The sequence below is a fragment of the Vulpes lagopus genome, chromosome 4 (assembly GCF_018345385.1).
Source record: "Vulpes lagopus strain Blue_001 chromosome 4, ASM1834538v1, whole genome shotgun sequence".
Lineage (NCBI taxonomy): Eukaryota > Metazoa > Chordata > Mammalia > Carnivora > Canidae > Vulpes > Vulpes lagopus.
In genome coordinates, this window is record NC_054827.1 from 126,992,965 (window position 1) to 127,013,850 (window position 20,886).

Here is a 20,886-nt window from a genome sequence, read left to right on the forward strand (position 1 = left end):
AGGAAAAGAAAAGTAGTGGAAGTTCCTACTGTGTGCAGAGTTCTGTGCTTTTAATAATACTATAACCATGCTTTAAATGGTAATCTGTAATTTTGTTGCACCTTGAATTTATATCATAATATTCTTTAATATTTTATATCTCTGTGTTCCATGCTAGACTCTTATGCATTTTAGAAACAGAGACTATGTATTATTTATCTGAGTTTCTTCAGTATCTAGAATAGTGATTAGCTTTGAATGAGTGATAGTGACAAGTGTTTAAGCCTTCAAGGTATGTTTACTGCATATCCTAAACATGACAAACTACAGCTTTTGCAGTGGTATATATGTTACTACTATCTGGATTAAGACACAGTTGCAGAATTGTCCTAATTTATCTTTACTGTCCTCCCAAGAGTCCATCTCTACTCTTTATACCTACTGCCCCAGCTCCTAAGTTGCTTTCTTATCCTCTGCATAGCTGCCGCTTCCATTTCCAATATCCACGCACAAGTAAATACTCTGACAAAATATGGGTTAGGCTGGTTTCAGCCACAACGGTTTCTTTCCTCTTAGGGCCACTTCTTTATTTTCACTCCATTAACTAATAGCAGAGAATAATAGCAGAGTGTACTTTGTGGCTACACAACTAAAAGTTGGTGTTTTGTAGGTAACATTTTCTCTGAAAACATCAATGAATGGCTTGTAAACAAGCTAACTACTATTAAGTCATCTACCATGAAGTTTATGGCATGGAAATCAATGTTTTTCTCCTCATAGAAAGTAGAGTTTTGAATCTGCGAAGCCTTAGTCTGGCTTCCATTTGAGAAACTTTGTACAGATCTTTATGTCAGACAGCCAAGGCTTCCAAGAAAGATGTTGCCTTGTTAGTTCATCATTAATTTGATGAAAATTAATGGTGAAAATCCAACTCATTTATGTTAGTCAATACTTCAACCAAAATGTTTTGACCACAGGTCAGTAACCTGGTTGTGTTTATAGGATAGGGTTTAAACCAACATTGTGGAGGATTAATGAGTTGCTTACTGATTATGAAAATCCCTTTTCTTTATTGTAACCCATAGTTTGGCATGAAACAGTTAGGTTTGGGGAGGTCAGATAATGGTGTTCCACATTAATACCTCATGTGGCAGTTGGTAATGCTTCTGTTGATAGCATCAGGCTGAATGCCTAGTAAATCATGAGCCTTGTCCAGAAGTTAATGCTGCTTGCTAGAGAATTGGAGCAGAGCCCATTCAAGGCTAATATACCATAGCATCCTCTTCATTTACTCTGAGTTGTTTATTCAATCTTTATAAATATTATCACAAACAACTGCCTATATTAACATGTTTTTCTATATGTGTTAACTAATAGATACTAATACAAAGAAAGATTTTCTGAAATATTTGAAAGCGTGAAAAAGGTGAGGCTAATTTCGAGTCTAAAAAATTTGAGGGAAGCGTCTTATCTCTATCATACATACTTGTCATATGTGTTCTTCATCCTGAGGGTTATTGCAATAAAAAACCTAACAAGGTAGTTTTGATTTTTTGTTTAGCAAAACTCTTAGATATTTGAAACAATAGCTATCATGCTTATATATTGTATGTCAGGACTTTTTTTAAATGATAGAAAAGTATATTTTGAACTTGTTTATTTCTATATAGAATTTGGAAGCATGGAGGTTAGGGCTGTGTGGGACAAGGGAATGAGCATCAAAAAGAAGTCTCTGACAAGTAATAGTTATTATTAAGTGTAGAGATTGTAAGTGGCACATGGCTTCCTCAGATTTATGCATCCTCTCCCTACCTTCAGAGAAAATTAATTACCCTTTCCCCTGTGGTCAACCCCACAATGTATTTAAAGTCAACTAGCAAAGCACTTATCTCCTATGGCAATTAGCTGTGTACACATTTCTCTCAGCATTTAGTCCAGAACACCTTGTGGACAGAGCCTGTGTCATTTACCTGTGCATTACCAGTATTAAATGACTGGCATGTAGTGTAGAGAGATCTTCAGTAATATTTGTGGAAGAGATAGAATTAAATACTTTTACCGCACTTTAGTATGGAAAAGGCGTGTAATTCTCTGTTGTCCTTTGTATTTCTGGGTGTTATAGATGTTATGTATCATTGTGATACCAAAAGTAGAACTCCCAACTTGTCTAGGAGGTTCAGTAGACAAGGCTATTTCAGTAATTAAATAGAGTTGCAAAGAATAATGTTTCATGGATGTTCATTCATTTTCTTTTCTTTTATATGCATATATTCTGCTGTTTCTTCTGTGACATGTTTAAATTTGTGTTTCTTTTTCTGCTTTGGTGTTCCCTTCTATTTTCAGTCATTGAACATACTTTCCATGTTTTCTTTCTTCCCCCCCTACCCCCCCCCCCTTTTTCCTCCTCTTGCTTGTGTTGTACGGAATTGGCAGCATATTGTCAGGGCAGAAATAGTGAAGTACCCGGAAGAAGATAATCAACATACCAACTCTGCTCAGAGTAGAATCTGTTCAGTACAGTAGTGCAGGTATTAATGGGTAAATTGGTTATAATTTGGGGGAGGAGGGTGGGAGAATTAGTGGATGCTGTCTTGCTCTTTATTCCTTATGAGTAGAGAAATTCAAATGATTATTGTACATCATTGGGAATTAATAGTGTTAATTGTAAGTCCTGTTTTAGAACTTTAAAAAATTGATTCTGTGCCAGGAGACTGACAAACGAGGAATTGGAACAAATTAAAATAACATTTCAGTTGCTTTCAAACATATTTGTCTTTATGGTTGTGTTTATCACATGTGCAGTGAAGTGGAGAGTTGAGACGGTTATTTCATTATTCAGTCCTTCCCATTTTTCCTGAAATAGCATGGTAATTGAAAGAGTATTTTTAAAATTTGCCTTGAATTACCTTTCTTTGTCTGCTTCTCTGTGTGCAGACTTAGTAATAGAGTTGAGAACAGTGAAAGAGCTGTTTTAATTTAAATTATTACTTAGGGCACATTGCTAAATTCATCATTGACGATATTTCTTGAAATGTGGGTTACGGGGGTGGAAAGAAGAGTTAAAAGTGTCTTTTGGTTTAAATTATTTTAAAAACATGAATATGAGGTAATTTTCTAAATATTTCATTCTGTATTTTGTTAGAGTCATTATTCATAACCCAATAGTGAGCTCTTTGGAAGTAAGTTAGGGATTTGGGAGGAAAGTTTTAAAATTGGAAAAGTTTTAAAAATTGGGTTGCTCAGTACATTTCTCCTTTATATTTGACTCCTATTTAACATTTACACGTTTTCTTACTCACAAATTGCTGCAAACATTCTAAAAAAGTTATGGCTGGATATAATGGTTTATTTAAATATTAATAAATGATGACATATTTTACTTTGAAATTATGAGGTCTTGCGTATGAATTAAAATATGTGAATGACTAATTCTAATTCCTTTGCTTTAAATTATAACCAGGGTTTAATTTTTCATACTGGTTTGTTAATTTTGTGTTAGACTTGTGGTAACCTCAAGTTAATGTCATAAAACCAGGGAAGACTGAGTAAAGGAATTGCTATTCTGTTCTTAAAAAGCAAAAAAAAAAAAAAAACCAAAAAAAAAAAAAACCCAAAAAAACAACAACAAACTCAAGCCTCACTCCTCAGCATCTCAGCTCTACATTAGTTTGTTCTGATGGATTCAACTCTGGCTTCATTTATGATGTCTGTCATCAGGAGTTCACCATAGTTTAGAAAATAAAAATATACTTTAACGAGCTCTTTCTAAATGTTCTGATGTTCTGATAATAACTCTGTTTTCTTTTATGACAGAGGGTGGTGAAGGCAGATATTGTAAACTACAATCAGGAACCTATGTCAAGAACTGTTAACCCTCCTAGGAGCTCTATGTGTGCAGTTCAGTGAGCACACTCTACCTTTGCACCAGTATTCCTGGCTGCCCTTCACCCCGGCCCCCATGGCCAGGGGCCTCTAGAAAGCTGTGTTATCAGTGGCCATCTCTGTAGCATTCAGTTAACACCTTCTCCCAGCTTCCTCAGTGCACACCGCCGCCACAGCTGACGCAGCTCCTTGGCCTGAAGGATCAACTTCAACTTCGGGACAACACGCTTGGAATCCAAAATGGAAAGCCTTTTCTCTGGAATTAAACTGCTTCACTGAAAAAGAATAATTTTGGTTCTCTTTACATTCTCCCTTCTTTTTTCTTCGACATGAACTTTTTTAGACAAATATGAAAACGATACAAGTCTTGATCAGCAGCCAGGATTTGGCACTGCACAGTTTCATTCTCTTATCTGAACTACCTGGCAAAGTGCGTTTCAGAGTGCAAACACAAACAAGTAATATATTTAATCAACAGATACTTCAGAAGGCATTCTTTTGCTGTCTATTGTGAGTGAAAATATATAAAGTTGTATCCAACTGAAAATGCTTGAAATAAAGCTGTAATAGATATATTTTTTTCATTTTTTTAAAGAGGGCCTAAACTGTTTATATTGTAACTGTAACTCACAAAGTAGTGAGTATTTGCTATTGTATTTTTATTACCATGTCATGGTCATTATGTATCGTGTAATACTCAGGTTGGATGGCTTTATGAAGTTTGGTAACTGTTCAGCTGTTGCTCCACATGGACTTCCTCCTCCAAACTGCCCAAGAGCACTCCCAGAATGAGTCCCGACTGTTGTTGGATCATTGTGGATCAGACTGTACCTGATGTTCAGATGTTCTTCTCCTGCAAATAAACTTATTTCAATTACTTTTTTGGAAGAATTTTCTTTCAGGCGTCTTCCTTTTAGTTGCAGTAAACAAAGTGTATATGGATACAAAATGAAGGATCCTGTCAAGTTTAGTAAGCTCTGTCTCTTAGAGTCATTAGGTTATTTTGTTGTACTGATTCAAGTCCGTAGCCTGGCATGTCAGGGGTCCACATGAGGGGCATCCAACCTCTCTACATTTTCTCATCCTGATCTCCTGTGCACTGCGTACCTCTGGGCCCTGGCCTCACTCCTGTGTGCTTTATGATGCTCTGCCTTCCTGTCAATGCTCGGGTCCCTCTGCCTGGAATCCGCCCCCCTCTGAACGTCCATCTTCTGCCAGCCACCCTTCAGGCACCATGAGGGCAGGCTCTGTTTCCCTTGGTTACAGTTGTGTTGTGTTTTTTGTACTAAGGCACAAAGCCTGGCATAGTCGGTGCTTCGTATTTGCTGCATCAAACAGGAATGAAGGCCCTCCCTCCGCAAAGCCATTCCTCATGTATACAGTGCAAGTTGCACATGAGTACCTCCTGGATGGCCATTATCCCATCCTGCCTCGAATCACAGTTACTTGTGTCCTCCTGTTTCATTACTTAATAAGCCATGAACCTACTGAGAACAGTCTGGTCTGTTCTATTTCACGCCTCTCTGGAGTGCCTAGCAGGGTGCCTTTCTCAGGGACTTGCCACGGGTATGGATACCTAAATTTTGGACACCTAATTTTACAGCTATAAGAGATTTTAGAAAACTTGTTATTTCATATCCTGTGTGGCTAAGGAAACTGTACTTTGGAGAGAAAAAGGAACTCGCCAGAGGTCATGGTATCAAAGCTAGATCCCATAGGAAATCTGTCTCAAGGCCAGGGTGACCCTGACACTTTCTCAAGAGTGATTTGAAGTTGAAGAAATTTTAAAGATTGTGACTTCTGTAGTCATCAGGTAGCAAGTCCAATCTTTCTCAGATCTGATTTCTATAGTTTTTATTTCATAGATAAATTAAGCAGGCTTTTATGCCGTTCAAGGTGATAAGCCCTTCAGAGTATTTCATTTTATCCTTCCTTTCAGCATCTCCTAACATGCTGGCCAGTCTTCTAGGGACAGGATATTCTCCATATATTCCTCAGAATATAAATTTGAATAAAAATAGCTCAACTCTCAAGGACCTTACAGTCTAATAGGAGAAATGTTTGATGTTGCTATTTTAAAAGCTGTGACGGAGTCTCCTACTAAACTAAACTTGCCCTAGATTGTATGTTCAATAAGAGATGAGGCCATGCTCTTGTGGTCATTTTGTGTTGTTTTTACATCTATGTGGAAGATTTTCAGATTTTTTTTTCTAATCCAATTACTGCAGGTATGATTTAACACATGCATATGATTGTACAAGCTAAGTGCTACAGGCATTCTGGAGGAGGCAGAGAGAATTATGAGAGGTCTGTGATCACACCAAAGCACTTGAGTTGGGTGTTTATGCAGTTCGAGCACTGAATGGGACTGAGCAGGGGGCAGTAGGAAGAATGGCCTTTGTTGGGTTGCTTTGTCCTGGACATTTTCAGACACTTGTCACATGAGCTATTTTTTTTTCTCAAATTAATCTGTGACAGTATAATTGCCCTCACTTTACACATAAGGACACTAAAGCTGAGAGTAAGTGAGTGAGTGCACTAATTCCCGCCTTGAGAGAACAAGTGGTAGAACCAGGATCCCCACAAACCATTTCTGAGATAGGATGGACAAGGCTGGCTACCGATTTAGGCTCCCTTCCATTTGTGAAGATCATACACCTGACCTCCTTCCTGGGAGCTGACCAAGCCTGATTGTTTCAAGAAGTAGTGATGGTCCTTGCATCTTCTCACATGACCACCGAGGCCAGTAGTGTGGTCCAAAGAGTCTGGTGGTGGTAAGTTTCCTCTCTGATCACCAAGGTGAGGATAGAAAATGTCCCCCCTCCCCACTCTGCACCTTTTTCCCATCAGCCTCATGGCTTTCCCAGCTAAGCTTGACCCATCATTGAGAGCTTTTTGGTCCAAGGAGAGCAGGCACAGTGAACATGCAATAGAGCATATGGCCAAAGCAGATTTCTGAATTCCATATTACAATTTTCCCCATACCTCGGTTTTTTATTTTTGAAACAGAAACGTAGGATTCATGCTTATTTTACTTTGACTGTTACCTCTCCTGTCTACAGTTTTTAATTTAAAAAATTACAAGTCTTTCCATCTAGTTTTAGGCACTTTGTCTCCTGAAGACACATGCTATAAAGTTTCAAACACATTGTGGTCACTTCTGGTGCTTATTGAACTTTCAAAAAACACAAAAGTTTTCAGCCAGAACTGGTCATTGGATGCTGCCTTTCAAGTGCACCCTCTATTATGTGTGGCAAACCGCTCTGGAGTGGTTTTTGGAGTGGCCCAAAGAACTCCTGTGACTGCTTTATTATTCCAGGAGGAGGTAAGCCAGGGCCCTTTAAAGTCGATCACTGAAACAATGTGATGGAGCATAATAATTTGTGTGTCATTTAAAAATAGAAAAGTTTTCTGGCCATAACCCATGGTGACTGCTGTAACATTGGACGTCCTGGAGAACGGTTGCAAGATTCAAAGGCAATGGAAATGCAGACCTACTGAGCACTATAATAGATGTCTGTTTGCAGCCTCCCTGGCATCCACGCCTCCACTCCTCCCAGCAGCTTTTCCTCATTGCCTGGTGGATCTTCCTCCATTTTCAGCCACTCATAGCTCTGGGAGTGGATCCTCATTGGCTTGAACTCAGGATGTTTCCCCTGCCTCAGGGATTGGCTCAGAAATGAGGGGGTAACTCCATGAAAGCTGATGAAACTGGAAGGGACATTTACTGAGGTTTCTAAAAAAGAAAAGAGAGAAGAAAAAAAAGCTTCCATCCCCTGAAGTTTCCAGATTACTCTTTGCCCACTGGCCTTGAGTGAGGAAGGCTATGGCTCTGGGCAACATTGGCCACCATCTTGAGGACACCGAGGGAGGGGGCTGCCCAGGTACAGAGCTGATGCCAAGGGGGCAGAGGTGAGAAGTGAGAGAATCCCAGTCCCTGAAACTGAGCCCATATCACAAGTTGTTTTAACAGCATGACTCAATTCCCTTTATCATTTCAGCTACTGTTAGTTTATTTTTTTCTTAATTGTTACACAAACAACTATGATGTACCGGGGCCTTGGCTTGGCATCAAAGACAGGGGTAAACATGATCTGTGTTTTGTCCTTAAGATCTTGGTCTATGTAGGCACATGTATAACTCACCAAAATGTAATCAGACTGTTACGTGCATCAATAAAACTGATATGATACGGGAAGATGTGGCTTATCAGTGAGTGTGGTCAAATAAGGATTTCAGGTAACAGGAATCAGAGTCACCCATGTAACATAATTACCTTCAAAAGGAAATGTAATCTTAGGCTACATTGATGCATTCTCTGAGGTGATTTGTGCATGCAGATCACCTGGAGAATCTTGATTCAGTTGATCGCAGGTGGGGTTTGAGGTTCTGCATTATAACAAGCTCCCAAGTAATACTTAATGCTGCTGGCTTTTGGATTACACTTTGAATTACAAGTGTAATTGCAAGACTATGCTTGCAATATATTTCCCCTTAAACAGGTACCCCTCTTTAAGAGGATGACAGAGCACAACCGGGTAGTGATGAGGGGATCCGATGTCATATAAAACAGTTGAAGGAAGACAGTATGCTTAATACGGAAAAGAGGGCCTCAGACAGACTCTGATGTTGGTCTTTAAGTAGATGAAAGAAAGACAGCTGTAGAAAAAGATTAATCTTCTACTGTAGAACCTATAGGACCTCAGAAATAGAATGGGTAGGTAGAAGCTGTAGAAAGAAGATTTCAATCCAGCCCAAGAAAGAACATTGAAAACATCTGCTTCCCAAGGAAGGAAGAGATTGCTTTATGGAAGTATTGTATCACATCTCAGGTCTGCAAACTCATGTGGCATCAGGGGGCAAATAAAAGAATAAAACGTGATAAAGATATAAAGAAGTAAGGAGTGGGTGTTAAGCTGGAATGCCCTGTCTAAACCCATTCCAATCCAGTTTTTAAGTCCTTTCAGCCCAATAAAACTTCTGTATATATAGAGCCACTTCTAGCCCATATAGAATCGTTGTGCCAACTGGAAAAACAAAATGTGCTTTTCTCAAGTCACTTGAGATCATCTTCCCTCTTTTAGAAAATTGCCACACTGTTTTGTTAGAATGAGGCATTTTATCATCCTGGAAAATAGGTGATAAATCTACTCTACCTGTGTTATGAATGGCAGCCCATGGATGTCCATGGCAGCCAGACTGCAACCCTTAGGACTGTAAACCTTAATGTCTGGATGTAAGACGGATGCAATCAGAAGAGAAAATTATTTGTCAAACTTTTACTTGGAAAGCAAAATCACTGTGTTCATACTGGGCCCTGGGGGCATACGCTGCCCAGGGATATGGTCTCTGGCCTCACGTCTTCAGGGCCTTGAGTGAGGCATCCTAGGGGTCAGGGGAGAAGCCGTGCTTCTTTCCTGTGGGAGGGGCGCTGAAAGTAGGTGAGCTCTACCTGGACCAGCATGAAGGAGTGGTCAGGACAGACTTGATAGGAAAGGTGAGGCCCCGACTGACCGCCTGGCCCAGACACCCTCCCTCCTGACACCTTCAGCCCCGAGTTAAGCCAACTTTCTGTAGACTAGGCCCTTTGGGCTGAGCTCAGAACCACATACATTCCACTCTGTCCGGTCCTTCATCGCATCAGTTTTCCACACTGGAGAGCTGGAAATGAGAGGAAAGCAGACTATTTGTTTTAAAGTCCTGCTTCCAAGTTGTATTGAATGTCCCTAGGCCTCCCACGCTGTAGATTGAAGTGAGGCTCAGGGCTGGAGGTTGGGCTGGAGAGGCAGATCTCACTGGCATTGCGCACAGGCCAGCTTAATTAGTCACTCTCACCTAAGCCTTGTGCCCTGGCCTCCTCAGGCCTTAATTAACCCACATCCACAGGTGGCCCATGAATGGGATTCCTAGCCACTGTGTCTGCCGAGCCCCTTCTCCTTTCCCACTATTGCTACCCTCATCCCTGGTGCCTGCATTTGTCCAAAGGCTCACTTCCTTCAGAGACCTCCACAATCTGCTGCTCAAGCAGCTGTGAGAATGAACTTGGCCCATGGGTTTGAATTAAGTTACTCTTGTTCCAAACTCCTCAATGGCTCCCCATGGCCTTTTCCATGAAAGGAAAATGACTTCCTCAGCCTGACATTCAGAATCCTCTACAGTTTCCCCATTCTTTCTTCTGAGACATCTGTTCATCTTCAACTCTGGTGACTACGTCATTCTAGCAAGTGGTCCCTCACCTCTGTGTCTCTATTGGGATTTTTTCTATAGAAAGAGGAACCCTGAAGAAGCAAGTTAGAAAACTCGCTTCTACTGGCTCAAAACCAATTGGCTGTTTGACTAGTCGAACCAGTTAATGTCTCTGGGCTTAGTTTCCTGAGACCCATTTGTGAAGAGCAGTTATATTTGCTCTTCACCAGAGCTTATTATGGATGCAGTGTGGGTATATACTGAGCTCTTTGTAAACATCTTCTCATCTGGTGTATGTGGTAATCAGCCTTCAAGATGGCCCTACGACCCTCATCTCCTGGTGTTCACGTCCTGTGTTATCTCCTCTCATGCTGAATTAGGGCTAACCCACATGAGCCATAGAATACTGCAGACATGATGGGAGCCTGATCTCTAGGAGGAGGTCCCTCAAATTTCTCCATCTGAGGGAAGCCAGACACTATACCACATAGACACTCAAGCAGCCCTGGGGAGAGGGCTACCGAAAGTAGACATCCCACCGAGAGTAAGCATCCACTTGCCAGCTTATTGATGCAGCCAGCTTGGAGGTGAATCTTCTGGCTTTTAATCCGACTGCAATTTCATCAGAGACCCTGTGCTAGAAGCCCCCAACAGAGGTGCCCCCAAAGTGCACAGAAACGGCAGAAGCTAATAAATCATTAATGTTGTTTGAAGTCACCAAATCTTGGGACAATTTGCTTCACAGCACTAGGTGGCTAATGCAGTGGGTATTTTTGTTCTCTCTGACAGATGGGGAAACTGAGGCTTAGGACAGTTTAATAACTTAGAGGTTGTACAGTTGGGGAGTGATAAGACAGGGATCCAAACCCAGGTCTGCCAGGCTCAGAAGCTTGACTTTTTCTTCTTCTTTTTAAGTTTATCTAAGTAATCTTTACACCCAATGTGGGGCTCCAACTCATGACCCTGAGATCAAGATTCACATGCTCCTCCACCTGAGCCATCCAGGTGCCCCAAAAGCCTAGCTTCTTAGCTATTGTGTGATATTCATTACTTATTAGTGTCCCTGTGGCTGATTCACAGTCGGTGCTTATGCTTATTAAGCACTTTGAAATGAATGAACAAACTACTTTGACAACTGAACATATAAATGAATTGCATATATATATATATATATATATACACACATATATAAAATGAATATTTGCAATCTCCATTAAATCAGGTTGGAGTTTTTTATTGCCTAAGACTAATTTATTTAAAAATTTTAATCTCCAATGGAAAGACTCCTATCATTTTTTCTGATTACATATTCTAAAATACTCATTCACTGTTGGTAGGAATGTAAATTGGTGCAGTCATTGTGCAGAACAGTATTTTCTCAAAAAATTAAAAATAGAACTACCATGCAATCCAGCAATTCCACTTCTGGGTATTTTTCTGAAGAAAACAAAAACACTAATTTGAGAAGATATATGTGCCCTGTGTTCACTGCATCATAATTTACAGCGGTCAAGATATGGAAACAACTTAAGTGTCCCGTGATAGACAAATGGACAAAGATGTGGTATATATGTCTAGTGGAACATTAGATGTAAAAAAGGATGAGGTCTTGCCATTTGTGATGGACTGAGAGGGTACTGTGCTAAATGAAATAAATCAGAGAAAGACAAATGACATATGATTTCACTTACGTGTGGAATCTAAAAAACCAAATACATGAACAAAACAAAATAGAAACAGACTCTTAGATACAGAGAACAAGCTAGTGGTCACCAGAGGGGAAGAGGGTGTGGGAATGGGAGAAATAGGTAAAGGGGATTAGTAGGTACAAACTTCCCATTATAAAATAATTAAGTCACGGGGATGGAATGTACAGCATAGGGAATATATTCAATAATACTGTAATAACTTTGTATGGTGACAGATGATAACTAGACCTGTCACAGTGATCATTTCATGGTGTATACAAATATCAAATCACTATCTTGTACATCTAAAACTACTATAATATTGTATGCCAATTATATATATATATATATATATTTAAAAAGCCTAATAGCTGTCCTATTCCTCAGCTATAATCACTAGATGACTTTTCAATTCAGTAGGGAAAGGGTGTATCATTCAACAAGTGATATTAGGACAATCAGCCAACAATGAGGAATAAGCATAACCTGGATCCTTGCCTCAAGCAAGTCCACTCAAGCTGTAAATAAGATAAAACTTTAAGAATCATTTTAAAATACTGTAAAGTGATGCAGAGAACAATAAAGAAATTAAAATCACCCCTGCCCTGCTCATTATTGTTGACATTTTGATGAAAAGCCACCTTCCAGATGCCTCTGTGCATCAGTCTGCAAGTCCAGAAGCTATACTAATGAGTTGCATTATATTAATTTTGAAATTAGTGCTTAACACTAAGTGATAGTACAGGTATTTTCCTACATCCATAAGTATAAACACACATCATCGTTCTCAATGGCTTCCTGGTTTTCAAGAGTATAATATGGTCATTCATTTAATCATTCCTCTTTCTATGGATATTTGTTGTTTTCACTGTTATTGGAGACTATGCTTTGTTCAACATCCTATGTACATAACTTTCTTTATTTGCCTTTATATACTTATCTGTGGAATAAATTTTAGAAGTAGAATTCATATAAAAATTGTATATTTTCATAAATTTTACCAAACTGCGTTTCAGATATATTGTACAACTTATCCTGCTAATGGCAAGTGAAAGTGTCCACTTCCCCGCAACCTTGATGTCCTTAGTGAATTCCTCATGTAAATTTAGCAGCTTCGCTGACTTGCCTCATGCCCTCCCCAGCACTGATGTGGACTGACTTTCATGAACAATCATCAACAACCGTGAGTAGAGGCAGATACGGTCTCAATGTGACAGTGAAGACTTGAGTCTACAGTAACATTTTCCTGCTGCTCTATTTTGGTCTTAACATGGTTTAGATGTCAGGTGGTGCCCTACATACCCAGTAAATATCCTTAGAAAGCTTTCATTCAAAAAAAAAAAAAAAACAACAACAACAACAAAAATTTTTGTTTTCCTTATTTTTCTCTGCCTTCCTCTGAAGTCTTCATTGTCCTTCCACCCTCCACCCTGCTCCCACCGGGTAGAAGTTTCTAAGCCCCTGGTGCCCCAGACTCATGCATGGAGGTGAGTCCTCCAGCTTTTCATCTGACTGCATCCTCCCCATACACCCCGGGCTGGAAGCACCCGGTCGAGCCCGTGTGGCACCACCATGCCATCCTGCACCGGTGACTCCCCTTGCCTTGCTGCCCTTCCCACCATGAGAGAAGAGCCTTGTTGTTTCTGTCTCCCTGGTGCCAGGCACTGAAGGAGCACCCAGTGACATTCACCGGGTGATAGGTTGTCAGGAATAATCCAGTAACCCGTGGGACAGCTGGGAAGAGCTCCATCCTGGACTCTGTGGACCAAAGGCCTGACCTTGTCTGAGCCGCTGGCCCACTCTATGACCTTGGGCAAATTCCTCCACCTCTGTTAGGCTCCGTGTCTTTATTTGCAGCGAGTTCGTTACATGCTCTCTGTGGTTCCAAACTGGCTTACTATCAGAGTGACCTGAGAAGCTTGACCAAATACCCATTCTGGAGCTTGATGCTAGTTGCAGGGCCCCAGATTCTGTTTGGAAACCACTGGCCAAATAGAGCGTATCTACTGCTCCCCTGTGTGACCAAGAACATATTGCCAATTTGAAGCCTCTGTTTGCAAATCTGTAAAATGGGATGATAGCCATGGTGATTATCCTAGGAACTTCCTGGGGCTGATGTGAGAGTCTAATCATGGGCAGAAGAACTTGGAAAAGTTCTAACAATTCCAAACAAGCATGTGAACTATTAGTCTTCTGTATGCTTCTCTTGGTGTGACCTGGAGTTGGGTTTTGGCTCACAGAGCCTGGGGGAGCCCCCGCCCCCACCCCTTGTCCTGGATAGGCAATCTTCTGCTGAGGCCCCTCTTTTGCTTCTTTCACCCGCAGTCCAGATTCCCTTGAAATCTCCTCATTTGTTTCTAATTTGGAGGTGAGGAGTTGTTTCCTCCTGTCTTTCCAAAGACCCTTGGCTCTTGAGCCAGCTTAACCATTTCCTCTTACTCCACCCCACCCCCCATTCTGTCCCTATCCCAATCCTCTGACACTTTCTCAAATTTGTCTTCCACATTGGCAGGTGGCCCACGAATGGACTGGCTAGCTGCCCTGTGTTTGGGTCGGGGTGGAGGGAAGATCCCGTAGAAGCTGACACACAGCTGAGTGATCCAAGATGTGTGCTCTGTCTCACAGCTCCCTTCCCTAGCCCTGCACAGAGCGGATCTGGTCTGGCTTGTCCTCAGAGCCCCCCCTCCTCCGAAGACAGTGGAAAATGGGGGACGGGAGGGGAAGGTAGAGGGAGGGTATCAGGGGTTTACTGAGTGACGAGCTTCTCAGCACCAGGTCCCAAGCCAGGCACTTTGCACCTCTTTTTCACAACAGGCTACCTTTCTTGCACATCTGCTTTGCCGTGCAGTATTTACACAGGCCATCTGGTTGAATCCTTGTCCCCCGCCTGCAGTGGCAGTTGTGATTCTCATCTTTCGGATCAGAAGGCAGAGACTCAGAGGAGTGGTGGGTCTCTGTCCAAAATCACACGGGCAGCAAGAGGCAGAGCCGGGATTTGAACCCTGTTCTTAGTGACTCCAGAATCTGCCCTGCCCCGCGGGAATGCCATTTATTCACGCTCCATAGTTAGCCTTTATATTTCCAAGGAAACACTTGAACTTAGCATGGGACTTCTTCTGAGTTTTTGGAGCCAAAATTATTTTAATTTTATGGCTAGGAAAAATGTAAACTTACATTTTCAGCAGACCAGAGATGATAAAGTATGCATTTGTCAAATAAAATTCTTTGCTGTGATAAAGTAAATCATTCCTTGGCCTTGTAAAAAATTAGGCCTCACTTGAATGGTTTCCCCTGCAGCCTTTGCTAATATTTCTGTTATCTCTATTAGGGATTACAATGATGAATGCCTTTTATTCGCATCGTTAAGCACTTCAGTGAATGTGTGAACACACGGAGCATCATAAGTCATAGGGAAATGAAACAATATGGTCTCCTGGAAAGTAAAAAAAAGTCTTGAGAGCCTGACTTATTGGGGTTAGCATTCTGTCTCTGCCACTCTCTAGCGATGCAAACCTGGTCAAATTCCTTAGCTTCTCTGGGTCTCAGTTTCCCAAATGTAAAACATAGGTAATACTTGGCTGACTGGATAACTTTAAGGACGAAATGAAGTGACATAGCACTTTGCACAATTTCTGGCATGAAGTAAGTGCATAATAAATGTCAGAGTTATTATTGGAATAGCTCTCAAGGTAACTAGTTATTTAATGACGTGCCCGGGCTCACTTTAGTTATTAGTCTTTTGGGCAGCAAGACTTCGTCTCGCTAGGCCTTACTGTCTGGTGGGCCCCAGCAGCTGATGCACCTCTGCCCCAGTTAGAAATGGCTCAGGCAGGAGGCAGGTAAAGCTAATTAGAGGGCATATCTGTTGAGATCTTTTTGGCTTTAAGTAACAGAGCATTTAACTTAAAGTGTCTTAGACAATATCAATCACCTCTTATAACAAATATCCTCAGGGTAAGCTGATTCCAGGGTTTTTAAACTAAGTTGCTCAAAGACGCCACCAAGATCCCAGATGCTTTCCTTTCTTCTTTGCCTTTCTCAGTCTGTTGGCAGTTAGGCTGGCTGCCTTGTGGTCCCAGAATGGCTGCAGTAACTCCAGGCTTTACATCTTTATACCGCAAAATCCAAAGCTCAGAAATAGGAAAAGGGGTCCATCCTATCCTCATGTCTCCTCTAAAGAAAGAAGAAAAATATCCTCAAAGCCCCACCTCCCAGGAGACTTCTCATTCCTTTTGTTGGCCAGAATTTTATCAAATGCGCAGCCCAGACTAGTGGTAATGGAAAAGGTTAGGGCCAGTGACTCTCAACTCTGGAGGAGAGAGAATTGGGAAGCTTTTAAAATACATACCGATGCCTACGTTATACCCTTAGAGATTGGTTTACTTGAGCACGGTTGTGCCCTGTTGTGTACTCAGGTGAGCATGTATGTGCATACACACTTCAAGATGATCATCTACGGTTAAGAATCGTCGGTGTAACTCTCCCAAGTTTTAGCCCCTCGTATGTGGAGTGCCTTAGCCTTCACTGAAGCTCATGGCCACAGGATATCTTAGCCAAATTGAAATTCTGGAAAGGTAAGTGTGGCTCTTTAGACATCCAAAGGAATCTGCCAACACAGGTGCAGCTACAGGGAGTTAGGGAAGCTCTGGAAAGAAGGAATGGAATAGGAGCTGATAACCCCTCTCATCTGAGACACTTGCACTCCTGGGGTTTGGGCCCCCCTGCAGCTGTGATATGCCCTCTGGAGAGCCTGCACCACCATGACCACAGCTGCTTATGACTGAAAACGCAGCTTCCTGGCTGAACTGCAGATCCAGTGTCTCTGAATCTCTGTGAATTGGTGCTTTTAACAAGCTCCCTAGTTGATTCTTACGCTCATTGATGATTCAAGAAAACTGCCTACTGGATTTCACTGTCGACACCGTTACCATAAGCCTTTTGAAAATGACAAATGCCTCCTTTTCCTAGAAAAGTCAGGATACATGGATTAGGGCACACGACATTGTGAGAAGAACATATACTAAAATCTGACAGACTAAGTGAGAACTCCGGTTCTACCACCTGTAAATTGCATCAGTTTGGTTAACTTGACTCTCTGAGCCTCAGTTTTATCGAGAACTATGAGGAGAAGAATATTACCTGTTGGGGTAGTTTTGAGGTTAAGCAAAATTAGTGCAGTGAGAGCAGCCGGCACAGATTAGGACTCAGTACATGTTAATGTTTGCAGACAGTGGGTTTTCCTTTTCCAGATAAGAAAATATACTTGGACCTGCCCTGGGGTCCTCTGGGCCTGACCCAAGTGGTTGTGACCAGAATATGTATCTGACTGAGGCAGCAACAGCTAAGTTCTAGTGTGTCGTTTGGACAGGAGTCCCAGCACAGAGTGGGCCAGAGAGGCGCCCTGGGAGGGGTGGGAGGGGCAGTGGAGGGGAGAGAGTAGGTGAAAGGTCTTTGATGGCCACATAGGAAAGAGCAAAATGTGAATTCTGGCTGGGTTCTAGGCTGTACCAGAGCCTGCAGAGTCCATGCTTTGCTGCTTAATGCAAGCTCTGGGCATGGCCAGCCTCCCTGCTGTCAACCCGGCAGCCTCTTTATCTGCCTACCACCCAGGAAAGAGTCAAGCAAGAGTAAACTAGCAGTTCATGGAAATGCACTAAGAGGTCACTGAACCAACATGCTATAGTTAATCTGTTAAAAACAGCAGTGCTCCCCACCGCCCACACCCCATTTGTAAACATCTCCTTGATAAGCTCTTTATAGCGTATACAACCCAGGAAAGTGAATGGGATTGCACCAGCTGCCCTGGAATTGCCCACCCCTGTGCTTGCCCAGATGGCCCCCTGATTCTGCTTAGCCCAACCTAACCCTACTCACATGGACCTACCTGAGCAGCGCTCTGTGTTTCTCCTGGGCTGGGGGCCAGGGATTTCCAAGGAGGAGAAAGGCCTTTAAAGAGGCCCTCCACTTTAAAAGGCTCAGAGAATGGGGGATGAAGTAACTCTGAGAGACACTTGGTAGGGGCATGATCGTGGACTGAGAAATCAAGCAACCCCGAACTTGATTCTGGTTCTCAAGCTCCATGCTGTGTGGCTTGGCAAGGTAATGAGTCGCATCCTAATGTATTTTAATTTCTGAAGCTTTAACTCCACACACTTGGTAAAACAGCATGAAAAGAAGAGAACGTTATAAATAATGTGGGTGGCTTTGCCTGTCAGTCCATGCAGTTGAGCACGTACCCTGGAGTGAGTGGCTCTATGCTGAGTCGGTTTGGTTCTGCTTGTCTCCTGTCTTGAGGATCTTGTTGTGTTGGCTGTAATTCAAGTATTTAGGGCAATCATATTTGACTGCAGACCTTTTTTGCTTTGCTTCCTAACTTCAGAATCCAAGCCCTGGGTAAGAAGGGATTTCATTCTATCTCTACCCCTCACCCCCATGGCAGTGGCACTGCATAGGCTGTATTATGTCATGTTCCCTCCCAAAGTAGGAGTCTCCTTAAGGGAGGAATCTGATTCTTCACCAACTTTTTGTTTCCCTTGCTACTCTTCTCTCTTGGAGCCTAGCACAGAGCCCTACACTTAATAAATACTAAAACGAACATTCAGTGCCTGTCTGCCCCCAGCTCATCCTTAAATGAAAGCAGAAACTGGAACATTTAATTGCACCTCACCCTCTCTTGCCTCCTTGGTCAACTCAGGGTGGGTTCTTGACCCAAACGGACCAGTGAGTTCCTTCTCTAGGATTACTGAATTTAGAAATGGAATGTGGCTTAGAAATGAAAGATGGAAACAGAGTTTTTGATGGCATTCAGACCCCTGGTTTCCAAATCCTAGAGTCAAAGACCTGTCTGTCCTTGAGTGAGACTCAGTATCCTTACAAGAAACTCACAGGCTTACTTAAGGTAAACTTCATTTACTTGCAGCCAAAGTAATCTTAAGCAACAAACACAATAATTTAGATAGAAAATGACCCCATGTCACTTGGATTGAAGGTTCAAGAGAGCCCCACTGGCAGAGATCCTCACAGGCAATCCTGCCTTAAGAATGAATGCTGCTGAAGGATATGGGAGTGGCTGTAGAGCTGAAGCCATGAGTTGATACCCACAGGCCTGGACTGTCACTGCTTCAGCAAACCCTGATGTTCGTATACTCTGTAGGTGAAAATCTCTCAGGTCAATCAGTTTGGGTGCACTGGTTATGTGTCCTCAGGCATAACTAAGGAACTGTTGGCTTTGCCTTTCCCATAATAACTCCTCCTTCAAGCAATTGCAGTTTGGGGAAATGGCTCAGCCTCAGTGCTTTGGTTCAGTCCAACTTAAGGCATCACATTCCCATTCTATTGCTTTTGGTAAAACCATAACAAGCTATTTTGGGAGGCAATGTGAGCCTGAGATTTAGAGACCTAAATTCTAGTTTGCTATGTGATTAAGAACGATTTGCTTCATCTGTCTGGACTTCCACTGACTGCTTCGTAAAATGTGAGTATTAGATCAGGAATGGGACATGGACTTGTCTTGCTGCCCTTCTCCCACCGTTGCAGCTAAGCCTACTGCCACCTTTCCACACAAGTTAACCATGCAGTGTTCAGTGCACGAGCTCTACGGAGCCAGATATATACCCTTATTTTTCTACAACAAACTTAACTTTTGTCTCAAGCCCCTTGTACATTTGAATGGTGTGTTCTGCCTTTGCTGAGGCTTACAGTCAAATTCTGAAAGATTTTTAAGGTGCTGTTTCTTTTGGTCTTTACTACCATCTATCCTCACCAGCATCCACAGAGACTCCCCTTGTTATCCTGTCTTGTCCTCAGTCATTGGCAGGTTAAGTAACTTGCTCACGGTCTCAGACAGTTTGTAAATGACCACGTGGAAATACAAACCCCAGGCTGTGAAATTCTAAAGTCTAAATATCTAAATTCTAATATAGACATTTAGATATAGATGTTATCACATATAGATGTAATAAGTATATACATATAATTGTTTTTCTAAAAATTTGTTTATTTTAGAAAGAGAGAGAGAACATGTGAGTAGGGAGAGGAGCAAAAAGGGAGGAAGAGGGAGAGGGGGAGGGAGAGAAGCCCAAGCAGACTCTGTGCTGAGGGTGGAGCCTAATATGGGGCTTTATTTCACACCCATGAGATCATGACCTGAGCCAAAACCAAGAGTCAGATGCTCAAATGGCTGAGCCACCCAAGTGCCCCATGATTCTGCAAAGTCAGCAAGGCAGGTTTCATTACCCCCATTTTACATTTGTCAAAACTGAAGCTCCAGTTTTGTGACTTATTCTAGTAAGAAGAGGGCACAGAGATTCTAACCCAGGTCTGTCTCCCTCCAGCCCCTGGCTTCTCCCTGTAAAGTCCCTGACTCAATTATATTTGTAGAATTAGGTGAGACCTTTGGCAAAGTATCCAATGGAACACGTGCTAACTTCAGGGCTGGCTGGCACCTCTGCACCTGCCCCATGGGTGAGGACAGAAGCTTTTCTGTGGTTTGGACGTAGCTCTTTGGACATAGCAACTGAAAGCCTTGTGTTCATGGCAGAGGCAGTCTTCAGATTCTCCAGCAGAAGGGCAGCGAAGGAAAAGGGGAGTAAATTAGGAGGCAGATGGATGGTCCCATCACGTGTAATGTGAAGAATGGGAGAAAGATTTCTAGCTGAGGGAAATGCTGTCTGGAGCTCTGATTCTTGGAGACATTAATGTGGAAGGGAGGGAATTATCACCTAGGAAAAACTTATCAAGTAAGTCTTATTATTTTAAAAAATTTTCAAAATAAATTCAACAAACTTGTAAAAAATAAAAAGCATAGTACTAAGAAGCAAGCACCTGCAAAATCTCTACACAGTAACATGATCACAGTTGATAATAAATCATTTAGAAATCTTTCTGGTTCCTTTTTTTAAAAAAAACTATTTTATTTATTTATTCATGAGAGACACACAGAGAGAGGCAGAGACACAGGCAGAGGGAGAAGCAGGTTCCCTGCAGGGAGCCCGATGTGGGACTCGATCCCCGGACTTTGGGATCAAACCCCAAGCCAAAGGCAGTTGCTCAACCACTGAGCCACCCAGGTACCCCTTTTCTGAAGTTTCTTATGAAGAGAATTTTAACTCTTGAATTGGTAATCATTCATCTTTTTTGTTTGGCATCACTT

At 42.0% G+C, this 20,886-nt stretch overlaps 1 protein-coding gene across 2 annotated transcripts in view; it reads left to right on the forward strand.

Annotated features, from left to right (window-relative positions):
• RAB28 (RAB28, member RAS oncogene family) overlaps nt 1-4,739 on the forward strand; it is a 105,628-nt gene extending 100,889 nt beyond the window's left edge. Inside the window, exons 7-8 of one of the 2 annotated variants that reach the window (XM_041753075.1) lie at nt 2,413-2,507; nt 3,793-4,739. In XM_041753075.1, coding sequence (XP_041609009.1) covers nt 2,413-2,502 — 90 coding nt within the window. In that variant the 3' untranslated portion in view covers nt 2,503-2,507; nt 3,793-4,739. The remainder of the gene's footprint in view (nt 1-2,412; nt 2,508-3,792) is intronic. The other variant, XM_041753074.1, reaches the window with a different exon arrangement.
• Nucleotides 4,740-20,886: the final 16,147 nt, after the last annotated feature.